The sequence below is a fragment of the Bombina bombina genome, chromosome 6, assembly GCF_027579735.1.
Source record: "Bombina bombina isolate aBomBom1 chromosome 6, aBomBom1.pri, whole genome shotgun sequence".
In the NCBI taxonomy this organism is placed as follows: domain Eukaryota; kingdom Metazoa; phylum Chordata; class Amphibia; order Anura; family Bombinatoridae; genus Bombina; species Bombina bombina.
The window spans coordinates 884212477-884230291 of record NC_069504.1 but is presented as its reverse complement, the minus strand read 5'-3'; the positions used below and the strand labels follow the sequence as shown (position 1 = coordinate 884230291).

Sequence of the window (17815 nt, the reverse complement as noted above, 5' to 3'; positions counted from 1 at the left end):
TATTGAAAACTTCCACTCACACATTAGTAATTACAAAATATAGTTTATTAAATGAATACAAAATTCTTACACTTGTGCAAAATGCCAAGACCCTGTGAGTATAAACAACCAATACCAATTATAATTGATGTTCCTTTCAGAAAATATAGGCAAATTTGATCATTCAAGTAAATTTGGATTTTTTTTTTGTTTTATAAAATATAATTTATGCCTACCTGATAAATTATTTTCTTTCTTGGCAGTGAGAGTCCATGAATTCATTCATAACCTATGGACAATACTTCACCTGGCCACAAGGAGGAGGCAGACACGCATTAAATATCCCTCCCACTTCCCCTACCCTCTCAGTAGTTCAAGCCGAGGATAAGGAAAAGTAGAGATACAAGGGGTAAAGAGGTGCCATAAGACTGCCGCCACTACACGAATACAGGGTGGGTTGGTGGTCTCACACTGCCAAGAAAGAAAGAAATTTTAATTTATGCTTATCTGCTAAATTAATTTATTTCTTGGCAGTGAGAGTTCACAAATTTATTCATAGCCTATGGGAAACCAGTACCCAAGCTGTAGGGTCCATAAAAATTATAATGGAGGGGAAGATAGGGAAGGCAGTGCTAAAAACTAGGTACCTCTGCTTGAGAAACCTTTCTCCCAAAGGAAGCCTCTGCTGAGGCTAAAACATCAAATCTGTAAAATTTTGTGAAAGTATGCAATGAGGGTAAAGTGGCAGCCTTACATATCTGTTCCACTGAAGCCTCGTTCTTGAAGGCCTAGGAAGAAGACACCGCACAAGAAGAATAGAATGTGCTGTAATCCGTGATGGAGGCTGCTGACCTGCTTCTACATATGCCATGTGAATCAAACTTCTGAGCCAGAAGGATAGGGTAACAGCAGTGGCCTTCTGACCCTTGTGTTTGTGATATATTAGGATAAACAAGGAATATGATTTAAAAAATTCCTTGGTAGCATGAAGATAGAACTTTAAAGCTCTAACCACAACCAGATTAAGTAAAAGCCTCTCCTTAGAGGAAGGAGGATTGGGACAAAGAGAGAGAACAACAATTTCTTGATTTATAAATTATGAGTTGAGACACCCTTAGCTAAAAAACCCATCTTTGTCCGAAGTCCAAATCCACTCTAAGACAAAACTAAGCATTCAATCTCCATGCACTCAACCACAGAGAATTCGGATTTTGATAGAATAGATCTTGCGCCAGAAGGTCCGGTCTATGAGGCAGCCTCTACGTAGGAGCAGATGATATTCTCACAAGGTCTGCATACCAGAGTCCTGGGTGGCCACACAGGAGCTAATAGAATCGTTGAAGTCTCCTGTTTGATTCAGGCTATTACTCGAGGTAGCAGAATAATTGGAGGAAAGAGATACACTTGATTGAAATGCCAAGGCCCTGGAGAACAGGTTCCTGAGAAAGCCACCAGAAAATAATCTCATCTCTGGATCCAAAGAAATTACCTGAGACCGGTCTAAATGATTTCCTTTCTTTTGTCTGAGCATAGATAACTAATGGTCTCAGATGAAAGTGAACAAAAGGAATAGCGTCTGAAGCCACTACCATAAAACCTACCACTTCCATGATTTGAGCCACCGAAGGTCAAAGAGTGGACTGAAGCAGACATCGGGCAGCTTTAAACTTCTCCCTGCGTTAATCTGTGAGATAGATATGCATGCTGATCCCCAGAAAGTTCACTCTCGTGTTAGGGGTGAGCATTTTTTTTTTCAAAATTTAATTTCCAGCCATGCGTCCAAAGATACAAGAGTAACTTCTCTGCGTGAGATGCCGCCTGAACCAAGATGTCATCAAAGTATGGCGGTAGCAAAGGAAATAAGTTGGCTGAGGTTAAAAACTATTTTTATTGAAAATCCATTAAAAGGTCAATCTATGGAGTACAAAAAAACATGTAAAGTCCGGTGTCTGCTGTTGGCGTCTAATGCGTTTTCGGCGTAAGCCGTAATCATAGACAATGCTTAGGCCCACCTTCCAACTTTTTAAACCTGCTTCCGTTAACACTTTACTTACTGTCCTGAAAGAGTACTCTCTTGCCAACATTGACTTTTGTTACGCAATTTCCTCAATCTATATAACCAATACATATGATTTAATTTGAATTCCAATAAAATGAATTGTTATATGCCATTCACTGGACATACTAAAGCACATCAAAGTATATAAGATCATTTGTTAAAGCATTTGGCTATTATACTTATCACAACTTTATTATATTTCCCTCCATATATTATTTACAGTACTGATCCAATGATTTATTGAGAATGCAATAATAGTTAAATATTAAGTAGCCACTGTTATTATAATTTTTATTATTTTCATGATTCATGTTAATATTTACTATAAATATTACTGTAGTAGGATATTTAGAGAAAAACAAAATGTATGCTTACCTGATAAATGTTTTTCTTTCTTGACACAAGTCCACGTATCATCTAATTACTAATGGGATATATCACTCCTGCCCAGCAGAAGGCGGCAAAGAGCACCACAGCAAAGCTTTTAAATATCACCTCCCTTCCCTGCCACCCCAGTCATTCAACTGAAGTAAAGGAGAGAAAGGAAGTAACAAGGTGCTGAAGTGTCTGAAGTTTATAACATACTCATACCCTGTCTAAAAAAACAGGGCGGGCCGTGGACTCATTGTGTCAAGAAATAAATTTATCAGGTAAGTATAAATTTTGTTTTCTTTCTAATGACACGGTGAGTCAACGGATCATCTAATTACTAATGGGATTCAATACCCAAGCTAGAGTACACAAATAAGGGAGGGACAAGACAGGGAACCTAAACGGAAGGCATCACTGCTTGAAGAACCTTTCTCCCAAAAAATGGCCTCAGCAGAGGCAAAAGTATCAAATTTATAGAATTTTGAAAAAGTGTGAAGAGGACCATTTTTGAATGCCTATGAGGAAGCAAAAGCTCTCGTGGAATGAGCCGTAACGCTCTCTGGAGGTTGCTGTCCAGCAGTTTCATAGGCAAAACGTATAATACTCTTCAGCCAAAAAGAAAGAGAAGTAGCCGTAGCTTTCTGTCCCTTACGTTTTCCTGAGAAAACCACAAACAAGGCAGAAGACTGACTAAAATCCTTAGTCGCCTGTAAATTAAATTTTAGTGCACGTACCACGTCCAGATTGTGCAGAAGCCGTTCCTTCTGAGAAGGATTAGGACATAAAGAAGGAACAACATTTTCCTGATTAATGTTCCGGTCAGAAACTAATTTAGGGAGAAACCCTGATTTGGTACGTAAAACTACCTTATCCGAATGAAAAATAAGTTAAGGAGAATCATACTGTAATGCCGAGAGCTCTGACACTCAACGAGCAGATGAAATAGCAACAAGAAGCAAAACTTTCCAAGATAACAACTTAATATCTAAGGAATGCATAGGCTCAAATGGAGCCCCTTGAAGAACCTCATGAACTAAATTAAGACTCCAGGTAGGAGTAACTGGTTGACCAAGGCCTGACAAAACTATTGCACGTCTGGTACGTCGGCCAGACGTTTATGTAACAAAATAGACAAGGCAGATATTTGACCCTTTAGGGAACTTGCTGATAAGCCCTTCTCCAAACCTTGGAGAAAGGACAGAATTCTAGGAATCCTAACTCTACTCCAAGAGTAGCCCTTGGATTCACACCAATATTTATGCCATATCTTGTGGTAAATCTTTCTAGTCACAGGTTTACGAGCCTGAATAATTGTCTCTATGACCGATTCCGAAAATCCCGATTGGATAAAATTAAGCGTTCAATCTCCAAGCAGTCAGCTTCAGAGAAACTAGATTTGGATGAAGGAAGGGCCCTTGAAGTAGAAGGTCCTTCCTCAACGGAAGTCTCCAAGGTGGAAGAGATGACATGTCCACCAGATCTGCATACCAAATCCTGCGAGGCCATGCCGGTTCAATGAGGATCACCGACGCCTTCTCCTGCTTGATTTGAGCAATGATCCGAGGAAGAAGAGCGAACGGAGGAAATAGGTATGCAAGACTGAAATTCCAAGGTACCGCCAGGGTGTCTATCAATACAGCCTGAGGGTCCCTCGACCCGTACCTCGGAAGCTTGGCATGAGATCCAATTCCGGCTGACCCCATTAGAGAATCCGGCTGGAAAACACTTCCAGATGGAGTTCCCACTCCCCCTGGTGAAAGGTCTGTCTGCTCAGGAAGTCCGCCTCCCAGTTGTCCACTCCTGGGATGTGGATCGCCGACAGACCATTGTGGGTCTCCGCCCACCGAATTATCTTGGTTACCTCTGTCTCTCTGCGTTCCTCCCTGATGGTTCATGTAAGCCACTGAAGTTATGTTGTCCGACTGGAACCTGATGAACCGGGCCGAGGCTAACTGGGGCCAGGCCAGAAGAGCATTGAAGATTGCTCTCAGCTCCAGAATGTTTATGGGCAGAACAGTCTCTGAGTCCATGTTCCCTGCGCTTTGAGAGAGCCCCAGACTGCTCATCCGAGAAAGCTGGCATCTGTTGTCACAATCACCCAAGAGGGTCTGCGAAAGCAGGTTCCCTGGTAGAGATGATCCTGAGACAACCACCAAAGAAGAGAATCCCTTGTCTCCTGTTCCAGTTGTATTCGTGGAGACAAATCCGCATAATCTCCGTTCCATTGACTGAGCATGTTTAACTGCAGAGGTCTGGGGTGGAAACGAGCGAACGGGATGATGTCTATTGCCGCCACCATCAGCCCGATTACCTCCATGCACTGAGCCACTGATGGCCAAGGAGCGGACTGAAGCGCTAGGCAAGAATCGAAAATCTTTGATATCCTGACTTCTGTCAGAAAAATCTTCATTGATTGCGAGAACCGCATTGACATTTTCAATTTCGTCAAGACAAATACTATAGCCTGAGGCCAAGGCTATTTTTTACATTAAAAGCACAAGTACTTTATTTTAAACAAAGTTTTATTATTGCCACAAAGCTAATTAGTAGTCATTAACTGTTATAAGGGAGACGTCCCTTCTATCATGTTTTATATGTTTTAGAGGATACATTTGTATTTTATTAAATTGTTATTCTGACTTCATTAGTTGTTTCACTTTGATACATCCCTTACCTCTTTACATTAATAACATTCACCTTATCTGCTACATATTTCAGGCACTTTTATTATATATTATTTTTCTTATATTAAACTAAAATCTGCACCATAAGTTATATTAATATTTACGCTTATTTGTATAATATTTAACCCGTGAGAAGGGAACCCCAAGGGGAACCGTGTGCGGGGTGCGCTGAAAAAGGTTAATACGTGGTATTGGTCTAAAAACAAACCATAAAGTTCATGTGAGTTGATAGTGCTGAATCTTGCAATCAAATATACTGGCGGCAAACGCTCCTCTGGTCTTCGGAAAGGAGATATCTGTAATTAGAAATAAAAAAGAGGGCGCCACATAGCGTGATATTGTTGGCTCAAAGTCCAAATGGGTAATTATTATCGTCGCTTACCGGAGAACGATGCACCGTATTGTAACCGGTGCTGACAGGCAGGCTAACACTTTCAGTGGTTAGCACACTGGGTGGCCTCCGACAGGTTGTACACAGCTGGTACTCAGCGTTCACTTGATTGGTGTGCGTCTATGCAGCTAGCGTGTCAGACACTGTGGTGGATCAGACAATTTCAAACCTTTCTCAGGGAGGAAGCACTGCAGTAGATCGAACACTTTGACACCTTAACCAGGAAGGCTCGAAAGAGAACAGAGGACAACTTCCGTATATAAAATAAATGAATTTTATTCCATACAAACTGCTACGCGTTTCTAGACCTACACCGGTCTTTTCATCAGGCATACAAACAATGGATACAAATTTCTTAAAATAACAATCTTATATACAATTAAAAACGGAAGTTGTCATAGTTTTCAGCAACAACCAATGGGCTGAAAATGGATACTCTGTATCCCATTTGTGCTAATTAGGCTTGGTCACCTGTAAACATCATTAACCTTTGCATTATAAATCCTAAAAAACCCATAAGTATAAATGAATGAAAATAAAACAATTTCTACAACAGTTTAAAGGGTCTCATCGCAATCTGCTACAATTGTCGCTAATGTGTTGGAGTAAACCTACATAAACATTTGCAATATAATGTGTGATTCGCATATCTAAATGAAAGATAAATAAAAAGTAAAACAATTTCTAACAAATTAGGACAATTTAAAAAGGGTCTCATCACAATTTGCTACAATTAACACTGAAGTGTTGGAGTAAACCTCCATAAACATTTGCAATAAAATGTGTGATTCGCATATCTAAATGAAAAATAAATAGTATATGATTTTGTTTGGACCGAGTTTATCTTCGTATCAAACATGAGTTAAATTGAAATTTAAAATTGTAAAACAACCACTGACTGAATGACTCATGTTTAATAACTTCAGAAGTGTTTTGCTTTAGTCTTATTCTGAAACCGTAATAATAATAACATATCATGAAAAAAGCTGATGTATGTGTGAGTGTATGTAAAAAGTGTGATGTGTGTTATATCTAAATTAGAAATGTTATTTTAAACAAACAAATGCAGTGATGTGTATGTGTATGTGTGTAAGTGAAGTGTATACCCAACTGAAATTGGTTTTTTGAATGGTGTATAGAAAAAGGTGATTACCAATATTGTAATATATAGATCGTGTTCTATTAATTCAACATTCGATTTTGTATGATACACTCAATCTTATAGTGTAATGAAATTAATAACTAAAATGTAGTGCGACTCCCAACTGTGGATGGTAATACAGAGGTTTTTTGGATGCAACTGCTATAAAATGAACAACCATGTTCATAAAACAACTAGTGTTTCATAAAAAAAACTAGTATTTTTATGTATGTATATAATCGAACACATCTTTAGTGAATGGTTATATCGTAGACCATTCATTGTTTTGCTTATTTTATTATTTGGTTGAATTTAATCCTATGATGTCTAAACTTTTGTGATCAAAGTCAGCAGATGAAAATCTCTTATGTTTCATTCTTTTATTTGGGGAATTAATTTTAATTGGTATTTACAAGTTTATAAAAATATAATGTGTCTGATATGGCTAGTAAGCCGTAATTAATCATACAGTGATAATGCCCAATAGGATTGTTATTAGTGAAATAATGATATTATTAATGTTTTACTTATGTTGTTTTGTGAAATGTGTTATTGATATTTGTGAGAAAAAAATAAAAATTAGTTTATGGATCTATGAAATCGATTTTATATTATAGCGACTGGGTATATGGACTGATTGCAGATGTTGAAATTGTATTGATGTATTTAAGAAGACCCGTATATAAACGTTATTAAGACTGCTTTTAGCGCTTAACTATCTTCACTAGAGATGATCCTGAGACAACCACCAAAGAAGAGAATCCCTTGTCTCCTGTTCCAGTTGTATTCGTGGAGACAAATCCGCATAATCTCCGTTCCATTGACTGAGCATGTTTAACTGCAGAGGTCTGAGGTGGAAACGAGCGAACGGGATGATGCCCATTGCCGCCACCATCAGCCCGATTACCTCCATGCACTGAGCCACTGATGGCCACGGAGCGGACTGAAGCGCTAGGCAAGAATCGAAAATCTTTGATTTCCTGACTTCTGTCAGAAAAATCTTCATTGATAGGGAATCTATTATGGTTAAAAAAAAGCTAGGAAATGATGATACCAATCTAATTTGTTTTATACAATCTATTTTATTTAAAAATTCTTATAACACATAAAAACAACAGCAAATGCTTATCCTAATTAATAAAGGGACGTCTCCCTTATACAACACTTATAAAAACAGACTAGAACCATATAATCCTAGAATTCCAGGTATAAAGGAATTAATTCTATAGATAACATATGGCAAGCAACAAATTTCTAAGATAAATGGTGAATTGAATATTTAAAAGGCACAAATGTATCAGTCCTAACAGCTTTACAGTTCTTCAGTAACAAATACAGTTATAAAGTTACACAGTTACTTTCCTTGGACATATAATTGGCTCAGGTGTGCTGGATAGTTAAAAAGGCAAAAAACAGCAAATATTCTGATTTAGGTACCAAAGCAATCGTGGTTAATGGAAATGGTTAATTTAACAGATGAATAACTTGATGTCTTTAAAGTTCAGTTTGCGTGTTTTAAAAAACGTAGTGCAAATTAGTGTAGAGGTACCTTAATCTGTCCTGGTTGCAACCGCTGATATTTTTCACTGTGAGGGATTCACAGACTGTTTGTTCCTGGTGCTTCTGATAAGTCACCTGACCTTCTCTTTGATTCAGAGGTCAGGGGTGATGTTCCGTTCTGGTGATGTAGTTATCCTTTTTTTTGTTTTCCTTTCTTCTTATAGCCCAAATATTGTTTTCATCTGAGTTCCCTCAGACTTCTTAAGGTTTGAAGAAATCTTTGGTCAGTGTTTAGCAGTAACACCGTATTCCCTGAAGTTACCAAAGGTAGATTTTAACTTGCAGGGTCGGGAGAAAAGTTGCAGGGTCACACAGCTTTGTGACAGTAGTAAATGAAGTTTAGTAGAGTGTAGCAGGTCCCATTCAACGCGTTTCACCCTTCTGGGCTTTATCAAGAATGCTTATCCTGCTAGCTTCTGGCTTTTTAAAGGTATGAATGTGTTTTGATTGGTTCCTTCATTTCCTTTTGATTTCTATCAACACCTGTGTGGCTTCCAATGTAAAGGTGGACTTTATTTAAGTTGGTAATGATTGTTTCTGTGTTATTTAGTTACATGATACACAAGGAAGAGAACTTATCATTTCTGCTTTATTAGCATTCACACAATTCAACTTATATATTTCAATTCTAAAGTGCCTTTATTAGATAATATACATTTAGATTGTGCAAACTTAAAATTACCTAAACTGAAACAAAAATATAAGAATCAGAATTATCATTCCCATACCTAGAATTATTGTAAGGGGGTAAAAATTAACGATATATATACATATTCCTTTTCAACAAAGGATAGTAAGTTCAACAATTTATAAATTTGTAACAATTTAAAAATGGACGAAACGAAAATATAAGAATCAGAATCATCATTCCCATATCTAGAATTATTGTTAGTGGGTAAAAATTAACGATATATACATATTCCTTTTCAACAAAGCATAGTAAGTTCAACAATTTATAAATTTGTAACAATTTAAAAATGGATGTACAATTAAATCAGAAATTATCAATCCCATAACTAGAGTTATTGCTAGTGGGTAAAAATATGGCTTATTCAATTAATTTATTGATTTTAGGGGGATAAAAATTCCTTTTTAATTACTAGAAAAATGAATTTATATAGGGCTTGTACTATCTTTGCCCAAGGTAAATTGAAATGTTATTGCTTATTTAATGTATGTGAGTATTTTCTATATAAGTGGCTGATTTAACCTGGAAAATGTTCGCATATTGTAAGAGACTTTTATAAGAAGGGGGAAATGTCTATCTCAGAGTTCAAGCCTCCAGGTTGGAGGGTATTCATTAGGTATATAATTTCAGCTTCTGCCTTTAGGAGTTTATTTTTCCAGTTTCCCCCTCTCCAGTCGGGGTGAACTTTTTTAATTCCCCAATATTTAAAATCTTTAAGGTTGTTGTTGTGTACTTCCCTAAAGTGGCGATAGATATAAGGGTCAAGGTTCCCCCTAAAATCAATAAATTAATTGAATAAGCCATATTTTTACCCACTAGCAATAACTCTAGTTATGGGATTGATAATTTCTGATTTAATTGTACATCCATTTTTAAATTGTTACAAATTTATAAATTGTTGAACTTACTATCCTTTGTTGAAAAGGAATATGTATATATCGTTAATTTTTACCCCCTTACAATAATTCTAGGTATGGGAATGATAATTCTGATTCTTATATTTTTGTTTCAGTTTAGGTAATTTTAAGTTTGCACGATCTAAATGTATATTATCTAATAAAGGCACTTTAGAATTGAAATATATAAGTTGAATTGTGTGAATGCTAATAAAGCAGAAATGATAAGTTCTCTTCCTTGTGTATCATGTAACTAAATAACACAGAAACAATCATTACCAACTTAAATAAAGTCCACCTTTACATTGGAAGCCACACAGGTGTTGATAGAAATCAAAAGGAAATGAAGGAACCAATCAAAACACATTCATACCTTTAAAAAGCCAGAAGCTAGCAGGATAAGCATTCTTGAAAAAGCCCAGAAGGGTGAAACGCGTTGAATGGGACCTGCTACACTCTACTAAACTTCATTTACTACTGTCACAAAGCTGTGTGACCCTGCAACTTTAAACTTTTCTCCTGACCCTGCAAGTTAAAATCTACCTTTGGTAACTTCAGGGAATACGGTGTTACTGCTAAACACTGACCAAAGATTTCTTCAAACCTTAAGAAGTCTGAGGGAACCCAGATGAAAACAATATTTGGGCTATAAGAAGAAAGGAAAACAAAAAAAAGGATAACTACATCACCAGAACGGAACATCACCCCTGACCTCTGAATCAAAGAGAAGGTCAGGTGACTTATCAGAAGCACCAGGAACAAACAGTCTGTGAATCCCTCACAGTTAAAAATATCAGCGGTTGCAACCAGGACAGATTAAGGTACCTCTACACTAATTTGCACTACATTTTTTAAAACACGCAAACTGAACTTTAAAGACATCAAGGTATTAATCTGTTAAATTAACCATTTCCATTAACCACGATTGCTTTGGCACCTAAATCAGAATATTGGCTGTTTTTTGCCTTTTTAACTATCCAGCACATCTGAGCCAATTATATGTCCAAGGAAAGTAACTGTGTAACTTTATAACTGTATTTGTTACTGAAGAACTGTAAAGCTGTTAGGACTGATACATTTGTGCCTTTTAAATATTCAATTCACCGTTTATCTTAGAAATTTGTTGCTTGCCATATGTTATCTATAGAATTAATTCCTTTATACCTGGAATTCTAGGATTATATGGTTCTAGTCTGTTTTTATAAGTGTTGTATAAGGGAGACGTCCCTTTATTAATTAGGATAAGCATTTGCTGTTGTTTTTATGTGTTATAAGAATTTTTAAATAAAATAGATTGTATAAAACATAAATTAGATTGGTATCATCATTTCCTAGCTTTTTTTAGCGCTGCTAAATAAACCCCATTTTTTCTTCTTATCCACCATTTAGTTCTCTTTGAGGGAAGAACTTTTTTAGCAGCAGGAATCCACCTTTAGGCGCTCCTATCACACTACACATAAAAATCTATTATGGTTACCCTTGTATTTGGAACTAAGGAGCTCTTTTCCAAATTTACCTTCCATCCGTGAGATCTTAGGAAAGATAACATTACCGTGCAGGACCTTGCTTGTTGAAAAGATGGAGCCCAGACCAGGATGTTGTCCAGATAGGGTGCCACTGCAATGCCCTGTAATCGGAGCACCGCTAACAGGGATCCCAGAACCTTTGAGAAAATTCTGGGAGCTGTGGCAAGGCCGAAAGGAAGAGCCACAAATTGGAAGTGTTTGTCTAGAAATGCAAACCTTAGAAACTTGTGATGATCCCTGTGGATGGGAACATGCAGGTACGCGTCCTTTAAATCCACCGTTGTTATAAATTGACCCTCTTGGACCAAGGGAAGAATGGAACGAATAGTTTCGATCTTGAAGGACGGTACTCTGAGGAATTTGTTTAGACTTTTGAGATCTAAAATTGGTCTGAAGGTTCCCTCCTTTTTGGGAATCACAGATTGGAATAAAACCCCAGACCCCGTTCCTGTCAAAAACCTTAACTTTTTATTAAACCATTAAAATGAGAAAAAAAACAAACGTTACTGTCTCTTTAAATTTAAAAGTGTAACTTTTTTACTGGAGACTACAGAATTAATAAATCAGCTAAATAACAGCAATAGAGCACCTCTACACCTCAGCTGCTTTGCTGAGGTGCCTACCTGACCCGCTACACCGGAGCTTTATCCTTTTCCCCACAAGAAAACGATCCGGAAATCGGCAGGAGAGGAATGGAGCCGTTCTCCGGTCCTAGAAACGCATGCTTGTCAGAGAATCATGCATTTCTTGACAGACCTTATAGAATCTCTTCCTCCGTGATTGTGTCTCACTCTGAGGCACAATAAAAGTGGCGCGCAACCAAGATTACCGCCTTACATTGATCCGGCTATTGTGGGCGTTTCCAAAACAATCTACCTGTCAGCATTTTTCTAAGTTAAACCGCTGAGAGAAGTTAGCCACCAGAGCAATCCTTTTACTAAGCTTTCTCTCTCAGCCCCAGTGCCTGCATAATAAAGGCTGTCTAAAAGTCCTCTCCAGTATAGGAGAGTTTACGTGTCCCACATATAATAAAGTGTCCTCACTCTGAGCCTTTATAATGTCTTTCAAACAAAGTGCCCACTTTCTGAGTGTTTCCTTGTCCCAGAAATAATAAAGTCGGCACTTAACTCACACATCTGCCTGACAGCAAGGCATCTCACCAGGTTTGAGAGGTACTCTCCCTCACATCGACCTGTGGAAAGAAATAGACTGAGTAATTTCACTCAGGCTTTGGGAGTTAGGGCAATATCAGAATATGGGAGGCGCAATGAGAATTATGTCCCACCAGTTCCCATTGCTCTAAAGCCACCACTGCCCTACTGAAGAGACTGATGTGGACTACGGCTACACCCTAGGACAAAGCAGCACAATCTTGCACTACTTAGAAAATGATTCTTCAAGCAAGATTTTATTATTTTTTAACAACTAACTTTACCATTTCTTTGCTCTAACATAGGCAAAGAGAATGACTGGGGTGGGAGGTAAGGGAGGTGATATTTAACAGCTTTGCTGTTATGCTCTTTGTCGCCTCCTGCTGGGCAGGAGTGATATATCCCATTAGTAATTAGATGATCCGTGGACTCATTGTGTCATTAGAAAGAAAAAGATCACTAACAAAAATTAATATTTAATTGAAACCTTGTGGTATATGGGTTTGCAGTTTATGAATCCAGAATACCTTTCTTTTGGCTAAAAGGGAGTTCCTATCTCCCTCTCCCCTTCTAGGCCTGGATATTTGTTTTATTGCATTCCAAGCAAAGGTTGTAACATCTTATGCATGTTTGTTGATAAAATGTATAGCTAAAGCTGAACAATTATTTCCATTATGGATATTACTCCCCTCTCCGTCAGAGGTCTTTGCGTGTTTGGGACAGCTGCTGGATAGAAATGTATATGTCCACAGCACCAGTAATATAAAAAAATGTCTTTATTGACAAACAAACAGCAACGTTTTGTGATAAATATCACTTAATGATAGCATGATTAAGTGAGATTTATCACGAAACGTTGCTGTTTTTTTGTCAATAAAGACATTTTTTATATTACTGGTGCTGTGGACCTTTACATTTCTGGCTCTCCGTCAGAGGAATGGGGACAACAACCCCCATCAATACTAGATTGTCTACACAGTGTAGGCTGTTCTTTTTTTCCGGCTTCCCTGAGATCCTTGAAAGGAGGAACCCTGCTATATGTTCTTATTCCACACTAGGTTGGGCTTCCAGGTACTCCTGGGCATTTCAGATTTGTTTGTAGGCGTACTCCTCTGTGTCTTGTTCTGACAAAAGGAGTGAAAAACGTTGTCCCTTTAGTTCTAGATTTTTTGTCCTGAGGTAGAAATCACCCTTCCAGTGGAATTCAGGCCCCGTCCAAATAAGGATTTCCCTTAACCCTTTGAGTGCTAAGCACTTTGCCACCTGGGTGCTAAGATTTTTTTTAAACTTTTTTTCTTTTTTTTTCCAGACCCCCAAGACTTACACTGTTGGAAAGGTTAGGCAATTACCTTTCTAATGGTCTTTGGGGGTCTGTAGCTGCTTCGATGCCTGAGATACAGGCTTCTAAGCAGCATGCCCCCTGCTCCTATACTTAACATTGGTAAGTATAAATAAAGTTGCGCAGTGACGTCATCACGTTATTGCGTGTGACGTCACTGTGCATAACGTGAAGCCCCGGCGATGCCTGTCACTATGCAGGCCCGATCGCCGGGGTGGGAGCCCCCAGATCTCCCTCAAGGTGGGAGAGTCCTAGTGACGGCTCTGAGCCGTCATTAGCACCAGAGTGGGGAACTCTGACGGCTCAGAGCTGTCATTAGCACTCATAGGTTTAAAGGCCAAAGAAAGTCACCTAGATTTGGAAACCATGTCCACTGAGCAGGTTTTTAGCCAGAGAGCCCTCCTGGCTAGCCACCAATCAGCAAGCGCTACCCAGGCGCTGAACCAAAAATGGGCTGGCTTCTAAGCTTACATTCCTGTTTTTTCAAATAAAGATAGCAAGAGAACAAAGAAAAGTTTATAGGAGTAAATTAGAAAGTTGCTTAAAATTGCATGCTCTATCTGCATCATGAAAAACAAAAAATTGGGTCCCTTTCAGTAAATATCTAAGGGGTTCGATCTTAAACCTAAAATGAATATCTTCAAACTCCCTATCTGTTTCATCTGAAGAATCGGAGAATGAAAGTTCTCCTTCAGAACTTACCGAGAAATTGTCAATTTCAGGAAACTGTATATGACTGTTTGCAGCAGCTTCAATTGAACTGCTAGTTTTAGACTCAAAGGAACAGTGTTTAACCTTCCCTGCAACTGGCATAGCGCTCAGGGCGGCAGAAACCGCAGATTGTAACTGGGCTGCAAAATCATGGGGAAAGGGTCAGTTCCCGGGTTGTGGTTGAGAGATGGTGTCACAGAGGACAGGCTGTAATACTGGCATGTCTGGACATATTGAGATCTGCGAGTCTGCAGAACGCCCCGGGTCTGGATTTGAGATACTGTGGATCCCGCAGGCGTCTGATTACCATGGCCCCCAGAATGAGACTGCAAAACAGATGTAAGGCAAGCCCTGTATAATTGAGCATGGGGTACACAGTATGTAACATGCATTTATTTGATTCAAATACTGTAATAGGGCAATTTTCCTCTTGAGTAAGAGATAACATGGAATCATCCATCTCACTTCTGGGGAGAAAATAAGGCTACTGCTAACTCTAGAAGAGTAGTCCCTTACCAGGGCTTGAACCCAGACTTCTGAATTATGAAGCTACTAAACAATTGAAAGTATAAAATCCCCCAATACAAATGTCATTATTTACTACCCAAATCTAGAGGATAATGCTCCATTTGAGGATCTCACCACCTCCGGTCTGGCTGGCTCTCTCACTTTGCTGCTCTGGCGTAGAGAAACCAGCTCTATAGTGCTGAGAAGGCGGGGATGGTGCCAAAACGTGCAGCGTGAAAATTTGTCCGCCCTCCACAGCGTGTCAAAGTCTAAGCTGTAATCCGAAGAAATGAAAAGGTTAACTGGATCGTTCAAGAACAGCTAAATAATGGCTACCCTGCAGCGGTTAGTACCGGGTCTAGACGGCAAGTCCAGTCGAAGGACCCGGTGTCGCTCCTGCAATGTCAGTTATACTAGGCATGCAGAGTTTTTCCCCAACTTGAGGCTCCTTATCTGGAATCCCTTAATAAAAAAAATTAAGATAACACAGTGTTGGTCTGCTATACCCATTGTGCTTTTCCTCAGGGACTGTGAGATTGGACTGAGTCATATGTGGTCACAGACAAAATCTGCTTAAGTCAGATTGGAACTCTACACCTCACTCTAGGGTCTCAAATAGTAGGGTTATGTCTATTCTGTATCCCCAGCTCAATAGGAAACAAGCCATCAGAGAAAGGGTCGATAGTCAGGACTTACCCAGCTTCTTATGTCATCCTGCAGGAGTCCTGAAATACAAAGTGGAAAATCTGTATTGCTAACACTGATAGCATAATGACACTAGAGGAGGCATAGGAACTTCCCTGCGACCACTAGAAGCTAATACACGCCAAAACTCTACTCGGAGAATTAAATGGCTTTCTACAACTCCCCTGTCCTCTTGTAGGAAACAATACATTGAGGAAAAGAACAAACAGAATGTTCAGCAGATCGCCTCTCTCTGCCTACATCCATGAAATAAGACAAAGAACTACTAGGTGGGTTAGGGAAGTGGGAGGGATATTTAATACTTTGTTGGGGTGTCTTTGCCGCCTCCTGGTGGCCAGGTGAAGTATTTCCCATAGGTTATGAATGAATTTGTGACTCACTGCCATTTGCCAGAAAGTTTTGTTTTATATAGTGTATACTTTCTATAGTGATGTAACAACAATTTAAATTTTTCTTTTTTCGCTCAGAGATGTATGTTTGGAAGCATACAGTTTAATTCTTAAAGGGACAGAAAACACCTAATAATCATTAAAAAGGGTTAATCATTAAAAATGTAAGGTTTAATGTCCCTTTAAAGGGACAGTCTACCATAGAATTGTTATATTTAAAAAGAAAGTTAATCCCTTTTATTATCCATTCCCCAGTTTTGCATAACCAACACAGTTATATTAATATACTTTTTACCTCTGTGATTATCTTGTATCTAGGAGGTCAGATGCTTTTAACCTAAGTGTAAATTGTTTCACTTCAAGCTTATTTTATCTTCTACCCACAGTAATTGTAATGTCCTACCCCTTTTCAGCATATAGCCAAGTATCTCCAAGCCGAAGCAGTGAAGAAGGATCGTCCAGATTTTATCAATGGCTGGAAAGGACTCTTCAAAATGGTAAAATCAGAGTGATGTGCTTTGAACACAACAACCCACCCATCATTATCATTTTTATTACTTTTCCTAACATTCCCTTTCTTTTTACAGAATGTTGCAAGGCAGAATAATGACAGTGACTGTGGGGCCTTTGTGTTGCAGGTACATCTTTTCTGTTTTGTAGACCAAACCATATCTAAGCCTGCTTGTAACTAAAGAGGGACATGAAACTGAAAATGTTTCTTAATGATTCAGACAGCATACAACTTTCCAATTTACTTTTATCTATCTTCTTTCTCTTGGTATAATTTGTTGAAAAGTATACTTAGGTAGGCTCAGGAGCTGGGAGCAGCTGCTGATTTGGGTTTCATGCCCCTTTAATAAATCCCTTGCCACTTTTGTTGGTAGAAAATACTGACTGTATTAATTAGTATAATTCTGTAAATATAGATTGCTCTAAAATCATCCAATCTTTCAAATTTCTGTGGTATAATATGCTTGTGTGAAAAACTGCAATAACCTCTTCCCATTTCTATCTACCTTTCAGTACTGTAAGTTCCTTGCACTTGGCTACCCATTCACTTTCAGTCAGCAGGATATGCCCAAACTCAGACGCCAGATGTACAAGGAGCTGTGTCACTGCAAGCTGGTCCCATAAGGGATGATACACTGCCGGGAGAGGAGTACAGACTGAGCCAGCATCTTGCAGAGCATCTCTCAACCAAGAGTCTATCATCTAGAGCCTCTGCAGAATAAAGAACCAATCTTGCCTACTTTCTTGAAAGGTGCTCTCGTGAGCATCCTAACTACCCAGTGGTTGGTGCTGTGCAAATATTCCCATCTGCCTGATTTTTGCAGTGGGTGAAACAGTAATATGTAAATTGATCTATAAAAGTACAAATTGAGATATATCAAAGAACCCTACCCAAGTCCCCTGTGGAACCTGCCCCCATTGATTCATGCAGAGCATCTTTGCTACCCATGAAAGTTCTGCTCCAGTTCTTCATATTTTCATTACTGTTTTTGTCTTTTACTTATTTAAATGTTTCTGATTTTTTTTTATTTTTTTTTGGGAAAATTTGTAGTTTTTTTTTTTCCTTTTTTGTCAAAAAAAGTAAAAAATTGAATAAAAAGTTCTATAGAAAAGTGACATGGCAACAATAATATTTTTTTTTTTGTTTAATTTTACTGATTTTTATGTATTTATTAAAAACCACACATTTACAGCTTTTGAATACTAT

General features: G+C 38.4%; 1 protein-coding gene across 4 annotated transcripts in view; it reads left to right on the top strand.

The window, feature by feature from the left end:
* Window positions 1–17724, top strand: part of SENP3 (SUMO specific peptidase 3) — a 38330-nt gene extending 20606 nt beyond the window's left edge. For all 4 annotated transcript variants that reach the window (XM_053718389.1, XM_053718390.1, XM_053718388.1 and 1 more), the window contains exons 9-11: window positions 16512–16595; window positions 16686–16736; window positions 17122–17724. In XM_053718389.1, the coding sequence (XP_053574364.1) occupies window positions 16512–16595; window positions 16686–16736; window positions 17122–17232 (246 nt within the window). In that variant the 3' untranslated portion in view covers window positions 17233–17724. The remainder of the gene's footprint in view (window positions 1–16511; window positions 16596–16685; window positions 16737–17121) is intronic.
* The last annotated feature ends 91 nt before the right edge of the window (window positions 17725–17815 follow it).